Source organism: Phyllobates terribilis, unplaced genomic scaffold (genome assembly GCF_046119375.1).
Source record: "Phyllobates terribilis strain yellow unplaced genomic scaffold, ASM4611937v1 Scaffold_3__8_contigs__length_932513732, whole genome shotgun sequence".
Taxonomy (NCBI): domain Eukaryota; kingdom Metazoa; phylum Chordata; class Amphibia; order Anura; family Dendrobatidae; genus Phyllobates; species Phyllobates terribilis.
In genome coordinates, this window is record NW_027362763.1 from 783,396,666 (window position 1) to 783,417,444 (window position 20,779).

General features: G+C 53.7%; 1 protein-coding gene across 50 annotated transcripts in view; it reads right to left on the reverse strand.

The window, feature by feature from the left end:
* Positions 1-20,779, reverse strand: part of LOC141257608 (protocadherin Fat 4-like) — a 468,540-nt gene that overhangs the window by 397,576 nt on the left and 50,185 nt on the right. For all 50 annotated transcript variants that reach the window (XM_073672347.1, XM_073672333.1, XM_073672313.1 and 47 more), the window contains 2 exons: positions 18,563-18,735; positions 18,275-18,420 (listed from right to left, as the gene is read on the reverse strand). In XM_073672347.1, coding sequence (XP_073528448.1) covers positions 18,275-18,420; positions 18,563-18,735 — 319 coding nt within the window. The remainder of the gene's footprint in view (positions 1-18,274; positions 18,421-18,562; positions 18,736-20,779) is intronic.

Here is a 20,779-nt window from a genome sequence, read left to right on the forward strand (position 1 = left end):
GCGGTAATGTAGGGTAAAGTTAAAGCGGGAGAAGAACAAAGACCACCCGGCCTGATGCGGATTGAGTCTTTGGGCGTTCTAAAGATAAGCCAAGTTTTTGTGGTCAGTATAAATGACCACCGGGTGCAGAGTCCCCTCGAGCAGGTAACGCCACTCCTCCAGCGCCAATTTGATGGCTAGCAGTTCTCGGTCTCCTTATTCTCATTTGCACAAGGAAAGACTAAGTAGCATCGGCGTCCCTGCCTCCTGCTAGGCAGGGACGCCGTTCCCCTCACCTCTCCGCTCCGTGCCCGGCGTCTTCCTCCTGCTCTGCTGGCAGCGCGCGCTGCTTCCCGGCCTCTGTGCTTAGGGCGCGCGCGCGCACTCCCCCTCTCTTAAAGGGGCCGCGCGCGCCGTCCTAAGGAGTCCCCGGCCAATGGCCGGAGGACCTCACCATATATAAGGCACCTCCTCCAAAATGGAGGTGCCCGAGCAATGTTGTTGCAAAGCCTTTCAACTCTGCTTCAGCCCTCAGGTCCTGTTATCAGTTACCTGCCAGTCACCTGCCAGATTCCTGCTTGATACCTGCCTGATACCTGCCTGATATCTACTTACCTGCTTGCTATCCTGTGGTCCGACAGTTTGCCTACCAGCACCTGCCAGTCTGTCTATGGATCAGTCCGCCTGCGGACCAGGAAGTACCTGCCAGATACCTGCCTGCCTGTCCAGAGACTCTTACTCGCTCACCTGGGAGCGCTCACCTGCTACCTGCCTGCTAGCCTACCTGGAGGCTTAGCCGTCACTTGCTGTGACCACCTGCCTGTCCAGAGACTCTTACTCGCTCACCGGGGAGCGCTTACCTGCTAGCCTACCTGGAGGCTTAGCCGTCACTCGCTGTGACCACCTGCTTGTCCAGAGACTCTTGCCCGCTCACCTGGGAGCACTTACCTGCTACCTGCCTGCTAGCCTACCTGGAGGCTCTGCCGTCACTAGCCGTGACCACCTGCCTGTTCAGAGACTCTTGCCTGCTCACCTGGGAGCGCTCACCTGCTACCTGCCTGCTAGCCTATCTAGAGACTCTTCCCTGCTGTCAATTGCCGTGACCACCTGCCTGTCTAGAGACTCTTTCCCTGCTGTCACTTGCCGTGACCACCTGCCCGTCTAGAGACTCTTACCCTGCTGTCACTTGCCGTGACCATCCGCCTGTCAAGAGACTGTCCCCGTCACTTGCCGTGACTTCCTGCCCCTTCTACCCAGAGACTGTCCCTGTCACTTGCCGTGACTACCTGCCTGCCTTCCCTGGGAGCCACGCGCTTCCTTACAAGGACTGCCCCTTTGTATAGTTGCTCAGAGGTTCCACCTCCCAGACAGTTTGCTCGGGCCATGGAACCCGGTGGCACCCAAGCTCCCTCGCTCTCGGACCTATGCCATGAACTGTCCTGTCAGAGGTCCCAACAGGAGTCCATCCTGAGCCACCTGCGTAGTGTTAACTCCCGCCTGGACACACTGACTACATCTTCGGGACCGGCTTCCAGTCGCACGACTCCTACCCCGGCAGCGCCGCTGCCCATCAATTCCATGGCATCTCTTCCCGGTCCCCGCCTCACCGCCCCGCCTCGTTTTGGCGGAGATCCCAGTCAGGCATGGGGCTTCATTAACCTGTGCACTCTGCACTTCGAACTGTTGGCACACCAGTTTTCCACCGACCGAGCCAAAGTAGCCTTCATCATGTCCCATCTCACGGGGGAGGCGCTGGCTTGGCTAAATCCTCTATGGGAGAGAGGAGACCCCCTGGTGTCCAATCTGCCAGCCTTTCTCTCGGCCTTCCGGAAGGTCTTCGACGAACCAGGACGGAGGACCTCATCCGCCTCATCTCTGCTACGCCTCCGCCAAGGAAGTCTCACCGTGGGCCAATATGCCACACAGTTCCGTACCCTTGCTTCGATGCTTGCCTGGGATAACGATGCCCTGGTGTCCGTCTTCTGGGAGAGTCTGTCCAGCCGGTCGGGACATTCCTACCACTCTCGACGACTTGATTACACTTGCCACCCGGATTGACATCCGGTTCCAGGAGCGCACCAAAGAGGTCACCCGTGAGAGGAGGTTTCCACGCCTTGCCCCTACCTTCCAGAGATCCGTCACTTCCTCCGTTACTCCTCTGGCGCACTCACCCGAGCCTATGCAGGTCGACCAGACCAAGATGGTCAAGACCCGTCAGGAATTACGCCGTGCCGAGGGGAGCTGCTTCTACTGTGGCAGTAACTAGCACCGGATCCGTTCCTGCCTGAAGAGGTCGGAAAAGCCTGTGTCTAGGATCGCTCAGAGAGGTCACCCTAGACAGAAATAAACCCTCTATATCTCTAATGCTGTCGGTCTCTATCATCTGCGGGGAGAATCGTTATTTTGAACTGGCTCAACTTGACTCTGGAGCTGCCGGAAATCTCATTTCTCAGTCCCTGGTAGAGAAATACCGCATTCCCACCAAACCTCTGGCTGTACCCTTATCTGTCGCCGCCGTGGATGGGGGCCTCTTACCACATCCCATCCAACTCATCACCGAATCCATAACTCTGCAGGTGGGAATGCTGCACTCTGAGAGCATCTGCTTCCATGTTCTGCCTGAACTCTCTCACGCCCTCTTGCTAGGCCTACCTTGGCTCCAGAAACACGCACCCATGCTTGATTGGCAGACCGGAGAAGTTCTTCGCTGGGGATAGGACTGCCATAAGACTTGTTTAGTTCCCTTTCATCCTGCTCGTCCTTCTCCTACCCCAGCCAATCTACCCGGCCTACCGGCTCCCTATTGGTCTTTTGCGGACGTCTTTAATAAAAGAGAAGCAGAGACATTACCCCCTCATAGACCATACGACTGCCCAATTGACCTGATGCCCGGCGCTACTCCTCCCTGTGGGCGTATTTACCCTTTGTCCGCTGCTGAGACCCGGTCCATGTCTGAATATATTGATGAGAATCTGGCCCGGGGATTTATCCGGAAATCTAACTCCCCGGCGGGAGCAGGCTTCTTCTTTGTCAAAAAGAAGGACGGCTCACTCCGTCCCTGTATAGACTATAGAGGCCTTAACCAGATCACAGTGAAGAATAAATACCCCCTTCCGCTCATTCCTGAATTATTTGACCGTCTGAGGGGGGCTAGAATCTTCACCAAGCTGGACCTCCGTGGGGCGTATAATCTGGTCCGTATCCGTCAGGGGGATGAATGGAAGACGGCATTCAACTCCCGGGATGGCCACTATGAATATCTTGTAATGCCCTTCGGTCTCTGTAACGCTCCCGCCGTCTTTCAAGAGTTGGTCAATGACATCTTCCGTGACCTTCTCTACTCCTGCGTGGTGGTGTACCTGGACGACATCTTGGTCTTCTCTCCGGATCTTCTCACTCACCGGAGGGAGGTTCGTCAGGTCCTGCTCAGGCTCAGGCAGAACCACCTCTATGCTAAATATGAGAAGTGCCTCTTTGAGCAGACCTCGCTTCCGTTTCTGGGCTACATAATCTCTCAGGCCGGCCTACAAATGGACCCTGAGAAACTGTCTGCCATCGAGAAGTGGCCCTGACCAGAGGGGTTGAAGGCTATTCAGCAGTTCCTGGGCTTCGCCAACTACTACCGCCTCTTCATTCCGCACTTCTCTTCCCGGATTGCCCCTATCTCGGCGCTCACCCGTAAGGGCGCTAATCCCAGAGAATGGTCGCTCGAAGCAGAGGAGGCCTTCCTTTCCTTAAAGCGAGCTTTTTCCTCCGCCCCTGTGCTGCATCATCCGGACGGCAACAAACAATTCTTTCTAGAAGTCGACGCTTCCTCCTCCGGAGCCGGAGCAGTACTTACCCAAAAGTCGTCTTCCGGAAGAATGGTAACTTGCGGCTTCTTCTCCAAACTCTTCTCCTCTTCTGAGCGCAATTATTCTATAGGAGACCGAGAATTGTTGGCCATTAAGCTGGCACTGGAGGAGTGGCGTTACCTGCTCGAGGGGGCTCTTCACCCGGTAATAATTTACACGGACCACAAGAACTTGGCTTACCTCCAGAGTGCCCAGAGACTTAACCCGCGCCATGCCCGGTGGTCCTTGTTCTTCGCCCGCTTTAATTTCATTCTTCATTTTCGCCCGGCTGACAAAAACATCAAAGCTGATGCCTTATCCCGATCCTTTTTGGTCTCTGATCTTGAGGAGGAGCCTAAACACATCATCGACCCCGCCAAAGTAATGCAGGTGGCCCCCGTGAATCTAAATCGTCTTCCACCCGGTAAGACGTTCGTAACTGTTCCTGATCGTGAGAAGGTTCTACACTGGGGACACTGGTCCAAGCTAGCCGGCCACGCTGGTCAGAAAAAGACCCTCCAGCTTATTTCCCGGCATTACTGGTGGCCTACCCTGCACAAGGACGTTATAGACTTTGTTTCAGCCTGTGTGTCCTGCGCCCGCAACAAGGTTCCGAGACATCTGCCAGCCGGCCGTCTCCTTCCTCTTCCTGTACCTGCTGCCCCGTGGCAGCATATAGCTATGGACTTTATAACGGACCTCCCTGTCTCTGCCGGTTGTACGGTCATATGGGTGGTCGCTGACCGCTTTTCCAAAATGGTTCACTTTATTCCCCTGCCGGGTCTCCCGTCTGCATCAGAGTTAGCTAAAGACTTTATCCATCATGTCTTCCGTCTTCATGGTCTTCCTCTCCACATCGTATCCGACCGAGGGGTTCAGTTCACCTCTCGTTTTTGGCGAGCCATGTGTAAACTGCTGGGGGTCACCTTGGACTTTTCTTCTGCTTATCACCCACAGTCCAATGGCCAAGTAGAACGGATCAACCAAATTTTAACCAGTTACCTCCGGCACTTTGTTAATGCTCACCATTCCGACTGGGTGGACCTTTTACCATGGGCCGAATTTTCTTACAATAATCACGAGAGCGAATCTTCCTCCAAATGCCCATTTTTTGTAGTCTTCGGTCAGCATCCTCGGATCCCGTTTCCCGTCTCCGCCTCGGTGGACAATCCGGTTGCGGAATCTCTCGTTAACAAATTTTCCTCCATTTGGGAAAGTACCAGATCCGCACTTCTTCAGTCATCCGAGCGGATGAAAAAACAGGCTGACAAGAGACGTCTGGATCCACCACAATTCCGTCCTGGAGATAAGGTCTGGCTCTCGTCCAAATATGTCCGGCTCAAGATTCCTTCCTACAAGTTAGGGCCTCGGTTCATCGGCCCACTGGAAGTTATCAAACAAATCAACCCGGTGGCCTATAAATTGAAACTCCCGGCCAATTTGCAGATTCCTAACTCCTTCCATGTATCTCTACTCAAACCCGTGATACTTAACTCTTTTTCCAAGTCTACAGGTACGCCTCCTGCTCCGGTTTCCGCTGAAAACGAGTTTGAGGTAGAGAACATTCTGGCCACAAAAAGGGTAAGAGGAAGAACCTTTTTTCTAGTGGATTGGAAGGGGTTTGGTCCTGAGGAGAGAACATGGGAGCCCCGGGAGAACATCCATGCCCCGCTCATCCTTGATAAATTTCTGTCTGGCTTAAAAAAGGGGGGGGCTAAAAGGGGGGGTACTGTAGCATCGGTGTCCCTGCCTCCTGATAGGCAGGGACGCCGTTCCCCTCACCTCTCCGCTCCGTGCCCGGCGTCTTCCTCCCGCTCTGCTGGCAGCGCGCGCTGCTTCCCGGCCTCTGTGCTTAGGGCGCGCGCGCGCGCTTCCCCTCTCTTAAAGGGGCCGCGCGCGCCGTCCTAAGGAGTCCCTGGCCAATGGCCGGAGGACCTCACCATATATAAGGCACCTCCTCCAAAATGGAGGTGCCCGAGCAATGTTGTTGCAAAGCCTTTCAACTCTGCTTCAGCCCTCAGGTCCTGTTACCAGTTACCTGCCAGTCACCTGCCAGATTCCTGCTTGATACCTGCCTGATACCTGCCTGATACCTGCCTGATATCTGCTTACCTGCTTGCTATCCTGTGGTCCGACAGTCTGCCTACCAGCACCTGCCAGTCTGTCTATGGATCAGTCCGCCTGCGGACCAGGAAGTACCTGCCAGATACCTGCCTGCCTGTCCAGAGACTCTTACTCGCTCACCTGGGAGCGCTCACCTGCTACCTGCCTGCTAGCCTACCTGGAGGCTTAGCCGTCACTTGCTGTGACCACCTGCCTGTCCAGAGACTTTTACTCGCTCACCTGGGAGCGCTTACCTGCTACCTACCTGCTAGCCTACCTGGAGGCTTAGCCGTCACTCGCTGTGACCACCTGCCTGTCCAGAGACTCTTGCCCGCTCACCTGGGAGCGCTCACCTGCTACCTGCCTGCTAGCCTATCTAGAGACTCTTCCCTGCTGTCACTTGCCGTGACCACCTGCCCGTCTAGAGACTCTTTCCCTGCTGTCACTTGCCGTGACCACCTGCCCGTCTAGAGACTCTTACCCTGCTGTCACTTGCCGTGACCATCCACCTGTCAAGAGACTGTCCCCGTCACTTGCCGTGACTTCCTGCCCCTTCTACCCAGAGACTGTCCCTGTCACTTGCCTTGACTACCTGCCCGCCTTCCCTGGGAGCCACCCGCTTCCTTACAAGGACTGCCCCTTTGTATAGTTGCTCAGAGGTTCCACCTCCCAGACCCGTTACAGACTAGAAGCAATGGGATGAAACTGAATGGGAGGAGACACAGATTAGATATTAGAAAAACTTTTTGACAGTTAGGGTGATCAATGAGTGGAACAGGCTGCCACGAGAGGTGGTGAGGTCCCCTTCAATGGACGTCTTCAAACAGAGGCTGGACAGACATCTGTCTGAGATGATTTAGTGAATCCTGCTTTGAGCAGGGGGTTGGACCAGATGACCCAGGAGGTCCCCTCCAACTCCACCATTCAATGATTCTATGATTCTATGGAGTAGTTGCGCTCAGCTGAGGAGAAGAGCTTGGAGAAGAAGCCGCAGGTTACCATTCTCCCGGATGGAGATTTCTGGGTGAGCACCGCTCCGGCTCTGGAAGAGGAAGCATCAACCTCCAGAAAGAATTGTTTGTTGTTATCCGGACGGTGCAGCACAGGGGCAGAAGAGAAGGCTTTTTTTAAAGAGATGAAGGCCTCCTCCGCTTCGGACGGCCATTCCTTTGGATTTGCTCCCTTTAGGGTGAGCGCAGAGATGTAAGCAGTCCGGGAAGAGAAATGCGGGATGAAGAGACGGTAATAGTTGGCGAAGCCCAGGAATCGCTGAATCGCCTTCAACTCCTCCGGACGGGGCCACTTTAAGACGGCAGAGACCTTCTCGGGGTCCATCCGTAGACCTGTCTTAGAGATAATATGGCCCAGGAACGGAAGAGTGGACTGCTCGAAGAGGCATTTCTCAAACTTTGCATATAGGTGATTCTGCCTGAGCCTAAGCAGGACCTGATGAACATCCCTCCGATGTGAGGGAATATCCGGGGAGAAGACCAAGATGCCGTCCAGGTACACCACCACGCAAGAATATAAGAGGTCACGGAAGATGTCATTAACTAATTCTTGGAAGACGGCGGGAGTATTACAGAGACCGAAGGGCATCACACGGTATTCATAGTGACCGTCCCGGGTATTGAATGCCGTCTTCCACTCGTCTCCTTGGCGGATCCGGACCAGGTTATTCGCCCCACGAAGATCGAGCTTGGTGAAGATCTTCACGCCTTTAAGGCGGTTGAACAGCTCAGAGATGAGCAGCAGGGGGTATTTGTTTTTGACAGTGATTTGGTTGAGTCCTCTATAATTGATACATGGATGTAGTGAACTGTCTTTCTTTTTAACGAAGAAGAATCTGGCTCCACCCGGGGAGGAAGATTTCCGGATGAATCCCTTAGCCAAATTTTCTTCGATGTACTCCGACATGGCCCGGGTTTCGACCAACGACAACGGGTAGATACTCCCACGGGGTGGAGTGGCACCGGGTATCAGGTCGATAGGGCAATCATTTAGCCTATGTGGTGGCAGAGTCTCTGCCTCCTTCTTGTCGAAGACATCAGCATAGGACCAGTAGGGTGCCGGTAGACCGGGTAAATTAGTCGGAGTAGATGGGGGTCGAGCCGGGCGAACTGAAACCAGGCAGGTCTCATGGCAATCCTGCCCCCAACGGAGCACCTCACCGGATAGCCAATTCAGAACGGGTTCATGTTTCTGTAGCCAGGGTAGACCTAGCAAAAGAGGGTGAGAGAGTCCGGAAAGCACATGGAAGGAATTCCTGTCTGAGTGCAGCATTCCCTCCTGCAGGGTTACGGGCTCTGTGACGAGCAAGATGGTCACCGGAAGGAGTCTTCCATCCACGGAAGCGACTGCCAATGGTTCAGCCAGAGGTTTCATAGGAATCTGATACTTCTCTACAAGGGACTGGGATATGATATTCCCAGCGGCTCCGGAATCCAGATGTGCGGTTTCAAAGAAGCTGTTCTCTCTACAGGAAATGGAGACAGATAAAGTCAAGAACGGAGAGGATTTACTTTTGCCTAGGATGACCTCTCCGATCGGTCCTAGACACTGGAGTTTCCCGGCTTCACCAGGCAGGAACGAATCAGGTGCTCCTTACTACCACAGTAGAAACAGCTCCCCTCGGCTCGGCGTGTCTCTCGGCGAGATTTGACCATCTTGGTCTGGTCGATCTGCATAGGTTCGGGCGAGTGTGCCCGAGGAGTTGCAGGTTGGGAAGCAGGGTTCTGGAAAGCAGGAGCAAGATGAGGAAATCTTCTCTCCCGGGTAGTCTCCTTCGCACGTTCTAGGAAATGGATGTCAATCCGGGTTGCTAGTGACACCAGGTCATCCAGGGTGGTAGGAATGTACCGGCCGGCTAGCTCGTCCTTAATCCGACCGGAAAGACTCTCCCAGAAGGTGAACACCAGGGCCTCGTTGTCCCAGACAAGCTCAGAAGCGAGGGTACGGAACCGTATGGCATACTGAGCCACGGTGAGGCTTCTTAGCGGAGACGGAGCAATGAGGAGGCAGTAGAGATCCTTCGTCCGGGTTCATTGAAGACCTTCCGGAAAGCAGTGAGGAAAGCCGGAAGATCAGACACCAGGGAGTCCCCTCTCTCCCATAGAGGGTCAAGTCATGTCAATGCTTCCCCGGTGAGGTGAGACATGATGAACGCCACCTTGGCCCGGTCGGAGGGAAACTGATATGGCAGAAGTTCAAAGTGCAGCGTGCACTGATTCAGAAAACCCCGACATAGGACGGAGTCACCTCCAAAACGAGGAGGCGCAGAAAGCCGGGTTCCTAGGCTGGATGCCGTGGTACTAGTAGGCAGCGGCGCTGCCGGAGCAGGTGTCGCTTGACTTGAGGCAGACACAGGTGGGACAGACAGCGTGTCCAGGCGAGAGTTGACAGACAGCAGGAAGGTTAGGATGGTTTCCTGTTGGGATCTCTGACAAGAAACCTCCTGGTACAGGTCAGCAAGCGAAGGGGCCTGAGGGCCACCAGGTTCCATGGCCCGTGCAAACTGTTAAGAGTCCAGGTGGTGGAACCTCAGTGCTGTGGTGCAAGGAAGGACCAGAGGGGCGTAACTAGGTATCAACTCGGACCGACCAAGGTCGTACGGCGGCTCAATCGACTCCGTGACCAGGGAGGGACCGAGCAGAGGGACCAGGTGCTACTCTGGGAACCGACCTTGTAAGAGAGTAGGCGACTCCCATGGGTCAGAAGGCAGGGACTGACCGGTACAGCAGATGAGCACGGCAGGCAGGCTGACGGTGATCCAGGCAGATGGACAGGCAGGCACGGCAGGTAACAAGCAGGAGCCTCTAGGTAGGCTGTCAGGCAGGCACGGCAAGTGACAGGCAGGAGCCTCTAGGTAGGTTGTCAGGTGGTCACGGCAAGTGACAGGCAGGAGCCTCTAGATGGCTGTCAGGCGGTCACGGCAAGTGACAGGCAGGAGCCTCTAGGTAGGCTGTCAGGTGGTCACGGCAAGTGACAGGCAGGAGCCTCTAGTTGGCTGTCAGGCGGTCACGGCAAGTGACAGGCAGGAGCCTCTAGGTAGGCTGTCGGGCGGTCATGGCAAGTGACAGGTAGGAGCCTCTAGATAGGTTGTCAGGAAGGTTCTCCAAGTAGGCAGGCTAGCCTAGCCCATAGACAGACTGGCAAGTTGACAGTAGGCAGGCCGTCGGGCTGCAGAGTGTTCTTGGCTGGCAGAGACAGGTAGCAGGTGAAGGCTCCGGATTAGCGGACTGGCCAAGCCCATAGACAGACTGGCAGACGGAGCTGTAAGCAGACTGTCGGGCTGGACGGATAGTCAGAAGTAGACTGGCAGACTGGGCTGGTAGTCAGGCAGGCAAAGGGACCTGAGGGCTGAAGCAGAGATTAACACACAAAGCTACAACCTTGCACGGGCACCTCCATATTGGAGGAGGTGCCTTTTATAGGGGAAGTCCTCCGGCCGTTGGCCGGGGACTTTTTAGGACGGCGCGCGCGGCCCCTTTAAGAGGGAGGGAGCGCACGCGCACCCTAAGCACAGAGCCGGGGAAGCTTTGTGCACCAGCAGCAGCTGCAGGAAGGCCAGAAGACGCCGGAGCAGGACCGCGGCGGTAAGGAGGACGGCGTCTCTGCCGGGCAGGAGGCAGAGACGCCGATGCTACACAGAGGTGTCTCTTGGTCTTCCTTTCCTGGGGCGGTCCTCATGTGAGCCAGTTTCTTTGTAGCGGTTGATGGTTTTTGCAACTGTACTTGGGGACACTTTCAAAGTTTTTCCAATTTTTCACACTGACTGACCTTCATTTCTTAAAGTAATGATGGCCACTCGTTTTTCTTTACTTAGCTGCTTTTTTCTTGCCATAATACAAATTCTAACAGTCTATTCAGTAGGACTATCAGCTTTGTATTCACCTGACTTCTGCACAACACAACTGATGGTCCCAATCCCATTTATAAGGCAAGAAATCCCACTTATTAAACCTGTGAAGTGAAAACCATTTCCGGTGACTACCTCTTGAAGCTCATCAAGAGAATGCCAAGAGTGTGCAAAGCAGTCATCAAAGCAAAAGGTGGCTACTTTGAAGAACCTAGAATATAAGACATATTTTCAGTTGTTTCACACTTTTTTGTTAAGTATATAATTATATAATTCAACATGTGTTAATTCATAGTTTTGATGCCTTCAGTGTGAATGTACAATTTTCATAGCCATGAAAATACAGAAAAATCTTTAAATGAGAAGGTGTGTCCAAACTTTTGGTCTGTACTGTATATACAGTATATACACACACACACACACACACAAGCATACACTCAAAATCCCGAATTAAGCAATTTTCTGTCGGCTCATTAAAAAGAAAATTTTTTTACTTGCTCTCTGAAAACTATCTGTAAGTTTACAGTAAAAGTTGCTGTGTTGCTTTGCATTCTGCACTATACTATCTTCCTGCGTCTGATATAAAGACTGCTGTTCTCAAAAAGCAAATCATAAACCTATATTCTTTAAGATTTCTACAGAATGGCAGCAAAATTCTGAGGGCAGTCTTTGATCAGTATCCTAACAGCAAAATTATATGTCCTAGAGATAAAACTTAATATGGATAAAATTGAATTCATCATCTTTCCACCATCTCACTCAACCCCCCCAACTGACCTATCTATCAAAGTCAATGGCTGCCCATTCTCCCCAGTCCCGCAAGCTCGCTGCCTCAGGGTAACCCTCGATTCTGATCTCTCCTTCAAACCTCATAGCCAAGCTCTTTCCACTTCCTGCCGACTCCAACTCAAAAATATTTCCCGGATCCGCACATTCCTTAACCATGAATCCGCAAAAACACTAGTGCATGCCCTCATCATCTCCCGCCTCGACTACTGCAACCTCCTGCTCTGTGGCCTCCCTTCTACCACTCTCGCACCCCTGCAATATATCCTAAACTCTGCTGCCTGACTAATCCACCTGTCCCTCCGCTATTCCCCTGCCTTTCCCCTCGGCCAATCCCTGCACTGGCTCCCCACTGTCCAGAGACTCAAGTTCAAGACCCTAATTTTGGCATATAAAGCCATTCACAACCTGTGTCCTCCATATATCTGTGGACCTAGTCTCCCGGTACTTACCTGCACGCAACCTCCAATTCTCACAAGATCTCCTTCTCTACTCCCCTCTTATCTCCTCTTCCCACAATCGCATACAAGATTTCTCCCGTGTATCCCCCCTACTCTGGAACTCTCTACCCCAACATATCAGACTCTCGCCTACCATGGAAACCTTCAAAAGGAAGCTGAAGACCCACCTCTTCCGACAAGCCTATGTAGCGCCCCGAGGGTTCGGTCGCTACAGAGGTATTGCATCTCAACCAGATGTACGATATCTCAGTTCCAGGTAAGGATGAAGCGTGGATCAGGACCCCGACACCTGCATGCATTACACCACATTTCCGGGGGGCAGGGCGACCGATATGCTCCAAGTGGAGCACCACAGTCCCTGTCCCTGGCTGGAGTGGGGGGAGGGAACACCAAGGAAGGGGGAACCTGTAGTGCATAGGAGGGAGAGGGCAGTTCCTGGGTGCACTGAGAAGGAGGTATAAAAGGTGGGCACCATCTTAGGTCAAGAGAGTCAGAGAGAAGAAGTGACAGAGTAAGGGCCACTGCATGGGGCTCTGCTCCGCAGGCAGGCCTGAGAGAGCGTCCGGAGCCTGGAGGAAGGAGAAGAAAGGAAGAGGAGCGGAGGAGGCTCCAGGAACAAGGAACGAAGGGACCCCAGGGGTGTGGACCGGCGAGTCGCCACCGCACGCCCGAATCTACCTGCGTAGGGGGGGTCAGGCCAAAGGGGGAGACCGGTCCCCGAAACTAGTGGAGGTGGGGAACTACCCTCAGCTAGAAACCGGAGGCTGTGACATTTTATTTGGCGCAGCCCCTCGCTACACCCGCTAGGCACCACATAGGGTCAGGAAAACGGCACCAAAGTTTACCCGAGAAGGCCCGAGGCAGCCGGACAGAAACGAGGTCACTGGCGGGATATGACAGGCCAGAGAAAGGACACACAAAGGGGGTCCTGTGAAACGCTCCAAAGTTATCTGGGAGTAGGCCGAGCCCCTCACCTGGTGAGCACAGTGCGACGTGGGACGTTATGACCAGCTGGAGTAACGTGGATAAAGAACTGTGAGTAAATACCCTGGACTGCATTAAAGGACTCTGTGTCGTTACTGCTGCTCCCGTGCACCATCACCCCCAACATCCGCACTCGCTGCCCTGAGGCTATACTCCTCCCGTGGGGAGTTATACTACCCTCTGCTGCACCCACAACACCAGCCTCAGCGGTCTGCCCTGCAGCGGCGGTTCACTCTGACCGCAATCTACGGGTGGCGTAGTCGGACATTCAGCATATAGACTGCCATTTGGTTTGACCGCCCTGGGCACGGACCGGGTCGCCGCGACGCAAGGACTACAACCCCCAGCATCCACAATAGGTCCGGTTCCGGGTATCCCCACACATACACAGCCCAGGGGGCGCGTCACCTACAACCTGCAGTAACCCTTGCTGCACGACCAGCAGTTCCTTCACCTACTGTATCCTAACCCCCCACCTTCTAGATTGTGAGCCCTCGCGGGCAGGGTCCTTTCTCCTCCTGTACCAGTCGATTACTTGTTTTTGTTCAAACTATTATACTTGTTGCTTGTTACGTATACCCCCTTTTTCACATGTAAGTGGCCATGGAATTAATGGCGCTATAATAGTAAATAATAATAATAACATGTAAATCCGAGCCTTTCAGCAGTTATATATAATTACTAGATGGTGGCCCGATTCTAACGCATCGGGTATTCTAGAATATGTATGCGGCCGACAGGGCGCAACTAATCTGCGAAGCAGTATTTAAATGGGTTGTGCACTACTTTCAATTAACCCCCCAATGTATCCCCCCGGGACCCCTAATGAATTTTGGAGGACCGGGGAGTGAGGCCGCCGGTCGGGGTACTTCTGCTGCGAGCAGCCGGGAGATGACCGGCTAGCACAGGGTGAGCGGGTGAGCGTGTGAGGGTGAGCGTGTGAGGGTGAGCAGGTGAGGGTGTGCGTGTGAGGGTGAGCATGTGGAGGCGTGTGTGTGAGCGTGTGAGGGTGAGCGTGTGAGCATGTGAGGGTGACTGTGTGAGGGTGAGCGTGTGAGCATGTGAGGGTGACTGTGTGAGGTTGAGCGTGTGCGGGTGTGAGGGTGAGCGTGTGAGGGTGAGCGTGTAAGGGTGAGCGTGTGAGGGTGAGAGTGTGAGGGTGAGCGTGTGAGCGTGAGCATGTGAGGGTGAGCGTGTGAGGGTGTGCGTGTGAGGGTGTGCATGTGAGGGTGTGTGTGTGAGGGTGAGCGTGTGAGGGTGAGCATGTGAGGGTGTGAGTGTGAGCGTGTGCGGGTGTGAGTGTGTGAGGGTGAGCGGGTGAGAGTGTGAGCGTGTGAGGGTGAGCATGTGAGGGTGAGCGTGTGAGGGTGAGCGTGTGGTCGTGAGCGTGTGGTCGTGAGCGTGTGAGGGTGAGAGGGTGAGGGAGAGCATGTGAGTGTGAGCGGGTGAGCTTCTGAGGGTGAGGGTGTGCGGTTGAGGGTGTGCGGTTGAGGGTGAGCGTCTGAGGGTGAGCATCTGAGGGTGAGCGTCTGAGGGTGAGGGTGTACGTGTGAGGGTGTGCGTGTGAGGGTCAGCGTGTGAGAGTGTGAGCGTGTGAGGGTGAGCATGTGAGGGTGAGCATGTGAGGGTGAGCATGTGAGGGTGAGCGTGTGAGGGTGTGAGGGTCTGAGAATGAGCGTGGGAGCGTGTGAGGGTGAGCGTGGGAGTGTCTGAGGGTGAGCGTCTGAGGGTGAGCGCGTGCGGGTGAGCGTAGGAGCGTGTGAGGGTGAGCGTGGGAGCATGTGAGGGTGGGAGCATCTGAGGGTGAGCATCTGAGGGTGAGCGTCTGAGGGTGAGCGTCTGAGGGTATGAGGGTGAGCGTGTAAGCGTCTGAGGGTGAGCATCTGAGAGTTTGAGGGTGAGCGTGTGAGGGTGAGCGTCTGAGGTTGAGGGTGTGCGTGTGAGGGTGAGCGTGTGAGGGTGAGCATGTGAGGGTGGTGTGAGCATGTGAGGGTCAGCATGTGTGGGTGAGCGTGTGAGGGTGAGCATGTGAGGGTGAACGTGTGAGGGTGAGCGTGTGAGGGTGAGCATGTGAGGGTGAGCGTGTGAGGGTGAGCGTGTGAGGGTGTGCGTGTGAGGGTGTGCGTGTGAGGGTGTGCGTGTGAGGGTGAGCGTGTGAGGGTGAGCGTGTGAGGGTGAGCGTGGGAGCGTGTGAGGGTGACCGTGGGAGCGTGTGAGGGTGAGCGGGTGAGAGTGTGAGCGTGTGAGGGTGAGCGGGTGAGGGTGTGCGGGTGAGGGTGAGCGTGTGGTCGTAAGCGTGTGAGGGTGAGCGTGTGGTCATGAGCGTGCGAGGGTAAGTTTGTGAGGGTGAGCGTGTGAGGGTGAGCGGGTGAGCGTCTGAGGGTGAGGGTGTGCGTCTGAGGGTGTGAGGGTGAGCGTGTGAGCATGTGAGGGTGACTGTGTGAGGGTGAGCGTGTGAGCATGTGAGGGTGACTGTGTGAGGGTGAGCGTGTGCGGGTGTGAGGGTGAGCGTGTGAGGGTGAGCGTGTAAGGGTGAGCGTGTGAGGGTGAGCGTGTGAGGGTGAGCGTGTGAGCGTGAGCATGTGAGGGTGAGCGTGTGAGGGTGTGCGTGTGAGGGTGTGCATGTGAGGGTGTGCGTGTGAGAGTGAGCATGTGAGGGTGAGGGTGTGAGTGTGAGCGTGTGCGTGTGAGTGTGTGAGGGTGAGCGGGTGAGAGTGTAAGCGGGTGAGAGTGTAAGCGTGTGAGGGTGAGCGTGTGAGGGTGAGCGTGTGGTCGTGAGCGTGTGAGGGTGAGATAGTGAGGGAGAGCGTGTGAGGGTGAGCGGGTGAGCTTCTGAGGGTGAGGATGTGCGGTTGAGGGTGTGCGGTTGAGGGTGAGCGTCTGAGGGTGAGCATCTGAGGGTGAGCGTCTGAGGGTGAGGGTGTGCGTGTGAGGGTGTGCGTGTGAGGGTGAGCGTGTGAGGGTGTGAGCGTGTGAGGGTGAGCGTGTGAGGGTGAGCGTGTGAGGGTGAGCATGTGAGGGTGAGCGTGTGAGGGTGTGAGTATGAGCGTGGGAGCGTGTGAGGGTGAGCGTGGGAGTGTCTGAGGGTGAGCGCGTGCAGGTGAGCGTGTGAGGGTGAGCGTAGGAGCGTGTGAGGGTGAGCGTGGGAGCATGTGAGGGTGGGAGCATCTGAGGGTGAGCATCTGAGGGTGAGCGTCTGAGGGTGAGAGTCTGAGGGTGTGAGGGTGAGCGTGTGAGCGTCTGAGGGTGAGCATCTGAGAGTTTGAGGGTGAGCGTGTGAGGGTGAGCATCTGAGGTTGAGGGTGTGCGTGTGAGGGTGAGAGTGTGAGAGTGTGAGCGTGTGAGGGTCAGCATGTGAGGGTGAGCGTGTGAGGGTGAGCGTCTGAGGGTGAGCGTCTGAGAATTTGAGGGTGAGCGTCTGAGGGTGAGCGTCTGAGGTTGAGGGGGTGCGTGTGAGGGTGAGAGCGTGAGAGTGTGAGCGTGTGAGGGTCAGCATGTGAGGGTGAGCGTGTGAGGGTGAACGTGTGAGGGTGAGCGTGTAAGGGTGAGCGTGTGAGGGTGAGCGGGTGATGGTGAGCGTCTGAGGGTGTGAGCGTGTGAGGGTGTGAGGGTGAGCGTGTGAGGGTGAGCGTGTGAGGGTGAGCGTGTGCAGGTGTGCGTGTGAGGGTGAGCATGTGAGTTTGTGAGGGTGAGGGTGTGAGGGTGAGCGTGGGAGCGTGTGAGGGTGAGCGTGGGAGCATGTGAAGGTGAGCGTGGGAGCGTCTGAGGGTGAGCATGTGAGGGTGAGCGTAGGAGCATTTGAGGGTGAGCGTGGGAGCGTGTGAGGGTGAGCGTGTGAGGGTGAGCGTGTGAGGGTGAGCGTCTGAGGGTGAGCGTGTGAGGGTGAGCGTCTGAGGGTGAGCGTCTGAGAGTTTGAGGGTGAGCGTGTGAGGGTGAGCGTCTGAGGTTGAGGGTGTGCGTGTGAGAGTGTGAGCGTGTGAGGGTCAGCATGTGAGGGTGAGCGCGTGAGGGTGAGCGTGTGAGGGTGAGCGGGTGAGCGTGTGACGGTGAGCGTGTGAGTGTGAGGGTGTGCGTGTGGAGTTGTGCGTGTGAGAGTGAGCGTGACGGTGTGAGGGTGAGCGTGTGCGGGTGTGAGGGTGTGCGTGTGAGGGTGTGCGTGTGAGGGTGTGCATGTGAAGGTGAGCGGGTGCGTGTGCCGGTGTGAGGGTGAGCGTGTGAGGGTCAGCGTGTGAGGGTGTGCATGTGAGGGTGTGTGTGAGGGTGTGCGTGTGAGGGTGTGCGTGTGAGGGTGTGCGTGTGAGGGTGAGCGGGTGCGGGTGTGCGTGTGAGGGTGAGCATGGGAGCGTGTGAGGGTGAGCGTGGGAGCGTGTGAGGGTGAGCGTGGGAGCATGTGAGGGTGAGCGTGTGAGGGTGAGCGTGTGAGGGTGAGCGTGTGGAGGTGTGCGTGTGAGGGTGAGCGTGACGGTGTGAGGGTGAGCGTGTGAGGGTGTGCGTGTGAGAGTGAGCGGGTGCGTGTGAGGGTCAGCGTGTGAGGGTCAGCGTGTGAGGGTGTGCGTGTGAGGGTGAGCATGTGAGGGTGTGCGTGTGAGGGTGTGTGGGTGAGGGTGTGCGGGTGAGGGTGTGCGGGTGAGCGTGTGAGTGTGCGGGTGTGCGTGTGAGGGTGAGCATGGTAGCGTGTGAGGGTGAGCGTGGGAGCGTGTGAGGGTGAGCGTGGGAGCATGTGAGGGTGAGCGTGTGAGGGTGAGCGTGTGAGGGTGAGCGTGTGAGGGTGAGCGTCTGAGGGTGAGGGTGAGCGTGTGGGGGTGAGCGTGTGAGGGTGATCGTGTGAGGATGAGCGTGTGAGTGTGACGGTGTGAGCGTGAGTGGGTGAGGGTACGAGGGTGAGAGTGTGAGGGTGAGAGTGTGAGCGTCTGTGTGTGTGCGTGTGAGCGGGTGAGGGTGAGTGTGTGAGGGCGAGAGTGTAAATTTGGCGCCAATATCGCTGATTGGTCGCGATGCATCGCCGCTGACCTCCGTGCGGCAGATGAGCCTCTAACGGCCGCCATCTTGTTCTGAAATCCCGCGTCGCTGATTGGCCGCGGCCGGACCAATCAGCGACGCAGGATTTCCTGGACAGAAGGACAGACAGACGGGATAAGACAATTATATATATTAGACTATATTACCTATGTTTCTTAATAATGTAGTCAGTTTTACAAAAAGGTTATGGAGGTCAATTAAAGAGAGTAATGACATTTTTTACACTTCAGTCCAAATTAAAAGCAACTTACCAGTGGATGATAACGCGGGAGAACCATGATCAGTTGCAATCACAGGAATGACAATATTAGTTGCAGAAATAGCAGATACCTGACTGGTTAAAAAGATGTCTCCATTGTCTTCATTAATTGCAAATCCACTATGTGGCTGCACAAACCTAAATGTATATTTATATGCATAGATGAAATATATTTCAAAATTTCTATATGCATAAATGAAATAACAAGCAGCGAGCAATGATGCAAAAAAATGACATAAAACCTAATTTAATTTGACTTCTAACATCAGTTATGTGTTACCTATAGGAAATTAGTGAATTGTTCCCGATATCCATGTCAGTAGCTGATACTGACATAATTTTATCTCCTGCTTTTGCTTTATTTAAGATCAGATCCGCAGAGTAGTCTTCTTTTGTAAAAGTTGGGACATTGTCATTAATGTCCTGTATGGCAATCAATGCATCTGCAAAGCTCTAGAAAGGAAAATAATCATGTTACACTTATCTATAGTCTGAAGACACCCACTTCAAATTTTATACTGAAAGGACCCAAAATAATGACAATTATATTGTGAACTTACAGTAGTAGTGTGATCCTCTATGTATAGTGGAATAAGGTAAAGAACCTAGGGCTTGCTCCATCACCAACCCTTAAAGAGAACCTGCTAGGCCATGGCCCCACTATCAGTATTTGGTCAGTATTCGGTCAGTATTCAGGAGTGGGAGCCAAAACCAGGTGAGGAACAATCAGAGAAAAGGTATAATAGAAACAAGTCACCAATTCTGCATTTATCACCCACTCCTGGTTTTGGCTCCCACTCCTGAGAAAAAATACTGACCAAATACTGATAGTGGGGCCGTGGCCTTTCCGGGTAAAAAGTGGCCAGTTTCTGCTCTCATTTTATTTCTGTGGCTCCCCTGATTATTCTGTAGTTTATCTTTTTTAAATCCACAGTATCAGTTCCAGAGATTTGGGCCTTTTTATTTAGAGCTACTTTTTAGGCTATGTGTCCACCATGAGATTTTGGTGAGTTTTTGACGCTGTGTATTTTCAGTGCATCAAAAACGCAGCATCGTACATTTCCTAGCAAAGTGGATGGGATTTATAGAAATTTTATGCCCACTGTGCTTTTTTTTTTTAACTCAGCGTAAACTGACCTGCGTGTTTCATATCGACAAGGAATCTTGCGGGTACGCTGAGCTTTATGTGCAGATTTTCACCAGATTTTTCATTAGATGCAGAAAATCTGCAAGTAAAGAGCGCACATGTGTGTTTCCGTGGCGGAAATGCATAAAAAATCTATTTAATCCGCACAATACCAAGAAGTATAAAAAACAAAGCAGCTTTGTTCAAAGCATGACACACCAACAAGAGACAAAAACTGAAGCGTCAAAGATGCGATAGAAATGCATGTATAATAACGTCCTCAAAAACATAACAAAAAATGCAAGTAATCTACAGACTTGTGAATCCTCACATACAGTAGTGTGCACTGCGTGCCGTGAGGAATCGCCATGTCGGGAACGGTGGTCATGTGACCGCAGGTATGTGATATGCATACTACCGGCCACAATCCAACTAGATGGGCGCGGCCTCGCTCAATGCAGGTGTATTGAGCGAGGCCGGAAACAGTCTAGTCGGAATGTGGCAGGGAGTATGCATATCACACACTTTCGGTCACATGACCTGGCACCGGAGAATCCTCACAGCGCCCAGTGCGTATACTGTGAAGATTTCCAAGTCTGCAGTCACATAGAGTGACTGCAGACTTATAATTCAAGACCGGACAACCCCTTTAATAGGTGCAGAAATGGTGCAGAACATCTGCAACATCACAATCACCAAAAGCTCATCGTGTGAAAGTAGCCTTAGGCCATGTGCATACGTTGAGAATTTGGTGAGTTTTTTACCTCAGTATTTGTAAGCCAAAACCAGGAATGGCATAATGAGAGGAAAAGTATAATAGAAACACATCACCACTTCCGTATTTTTCACCCACTCCTGGTTTTATCTTACAACTACTGAGGTAAAAAACTCACCAAATACTCAACGTGTGCACGTGACCTGGTGATCTTTTCCAAGGGGGCGTGGCTCACAGAGTAATGACGCAGCGCATTTGTTAGAGCATAACAAGCAAGTCCAAAACAGAATGCAGGCTGCTACATTCACTTCTTTTCCACAATCCTTCCGTTAATTTCCCACACACTTGTCAACTTTGTAGGGCCGATGGATAGAGGATGTCTGGTTGTTCTCCCCTCTTTCCAGGAGTCCAATGGCAACTATATGGCTATCTCTGAAGTACATTCACCCTTGGTTCCATGTAATGCTACACAAAGATATCTGTCATAGTAGGTGTAAGGTCACGGTGGTGTTTTCCCATGAACAGGGCAATATGCTTTGGCTACCCAACTGCAAAAAGATTGGATATTACTGTATCAGCCTATGAAGATATGTGCCCACGATTGTGAGCATATAATGGTTTGTGAATGTTTGAAATGCTTTTTTTTCATATGACCT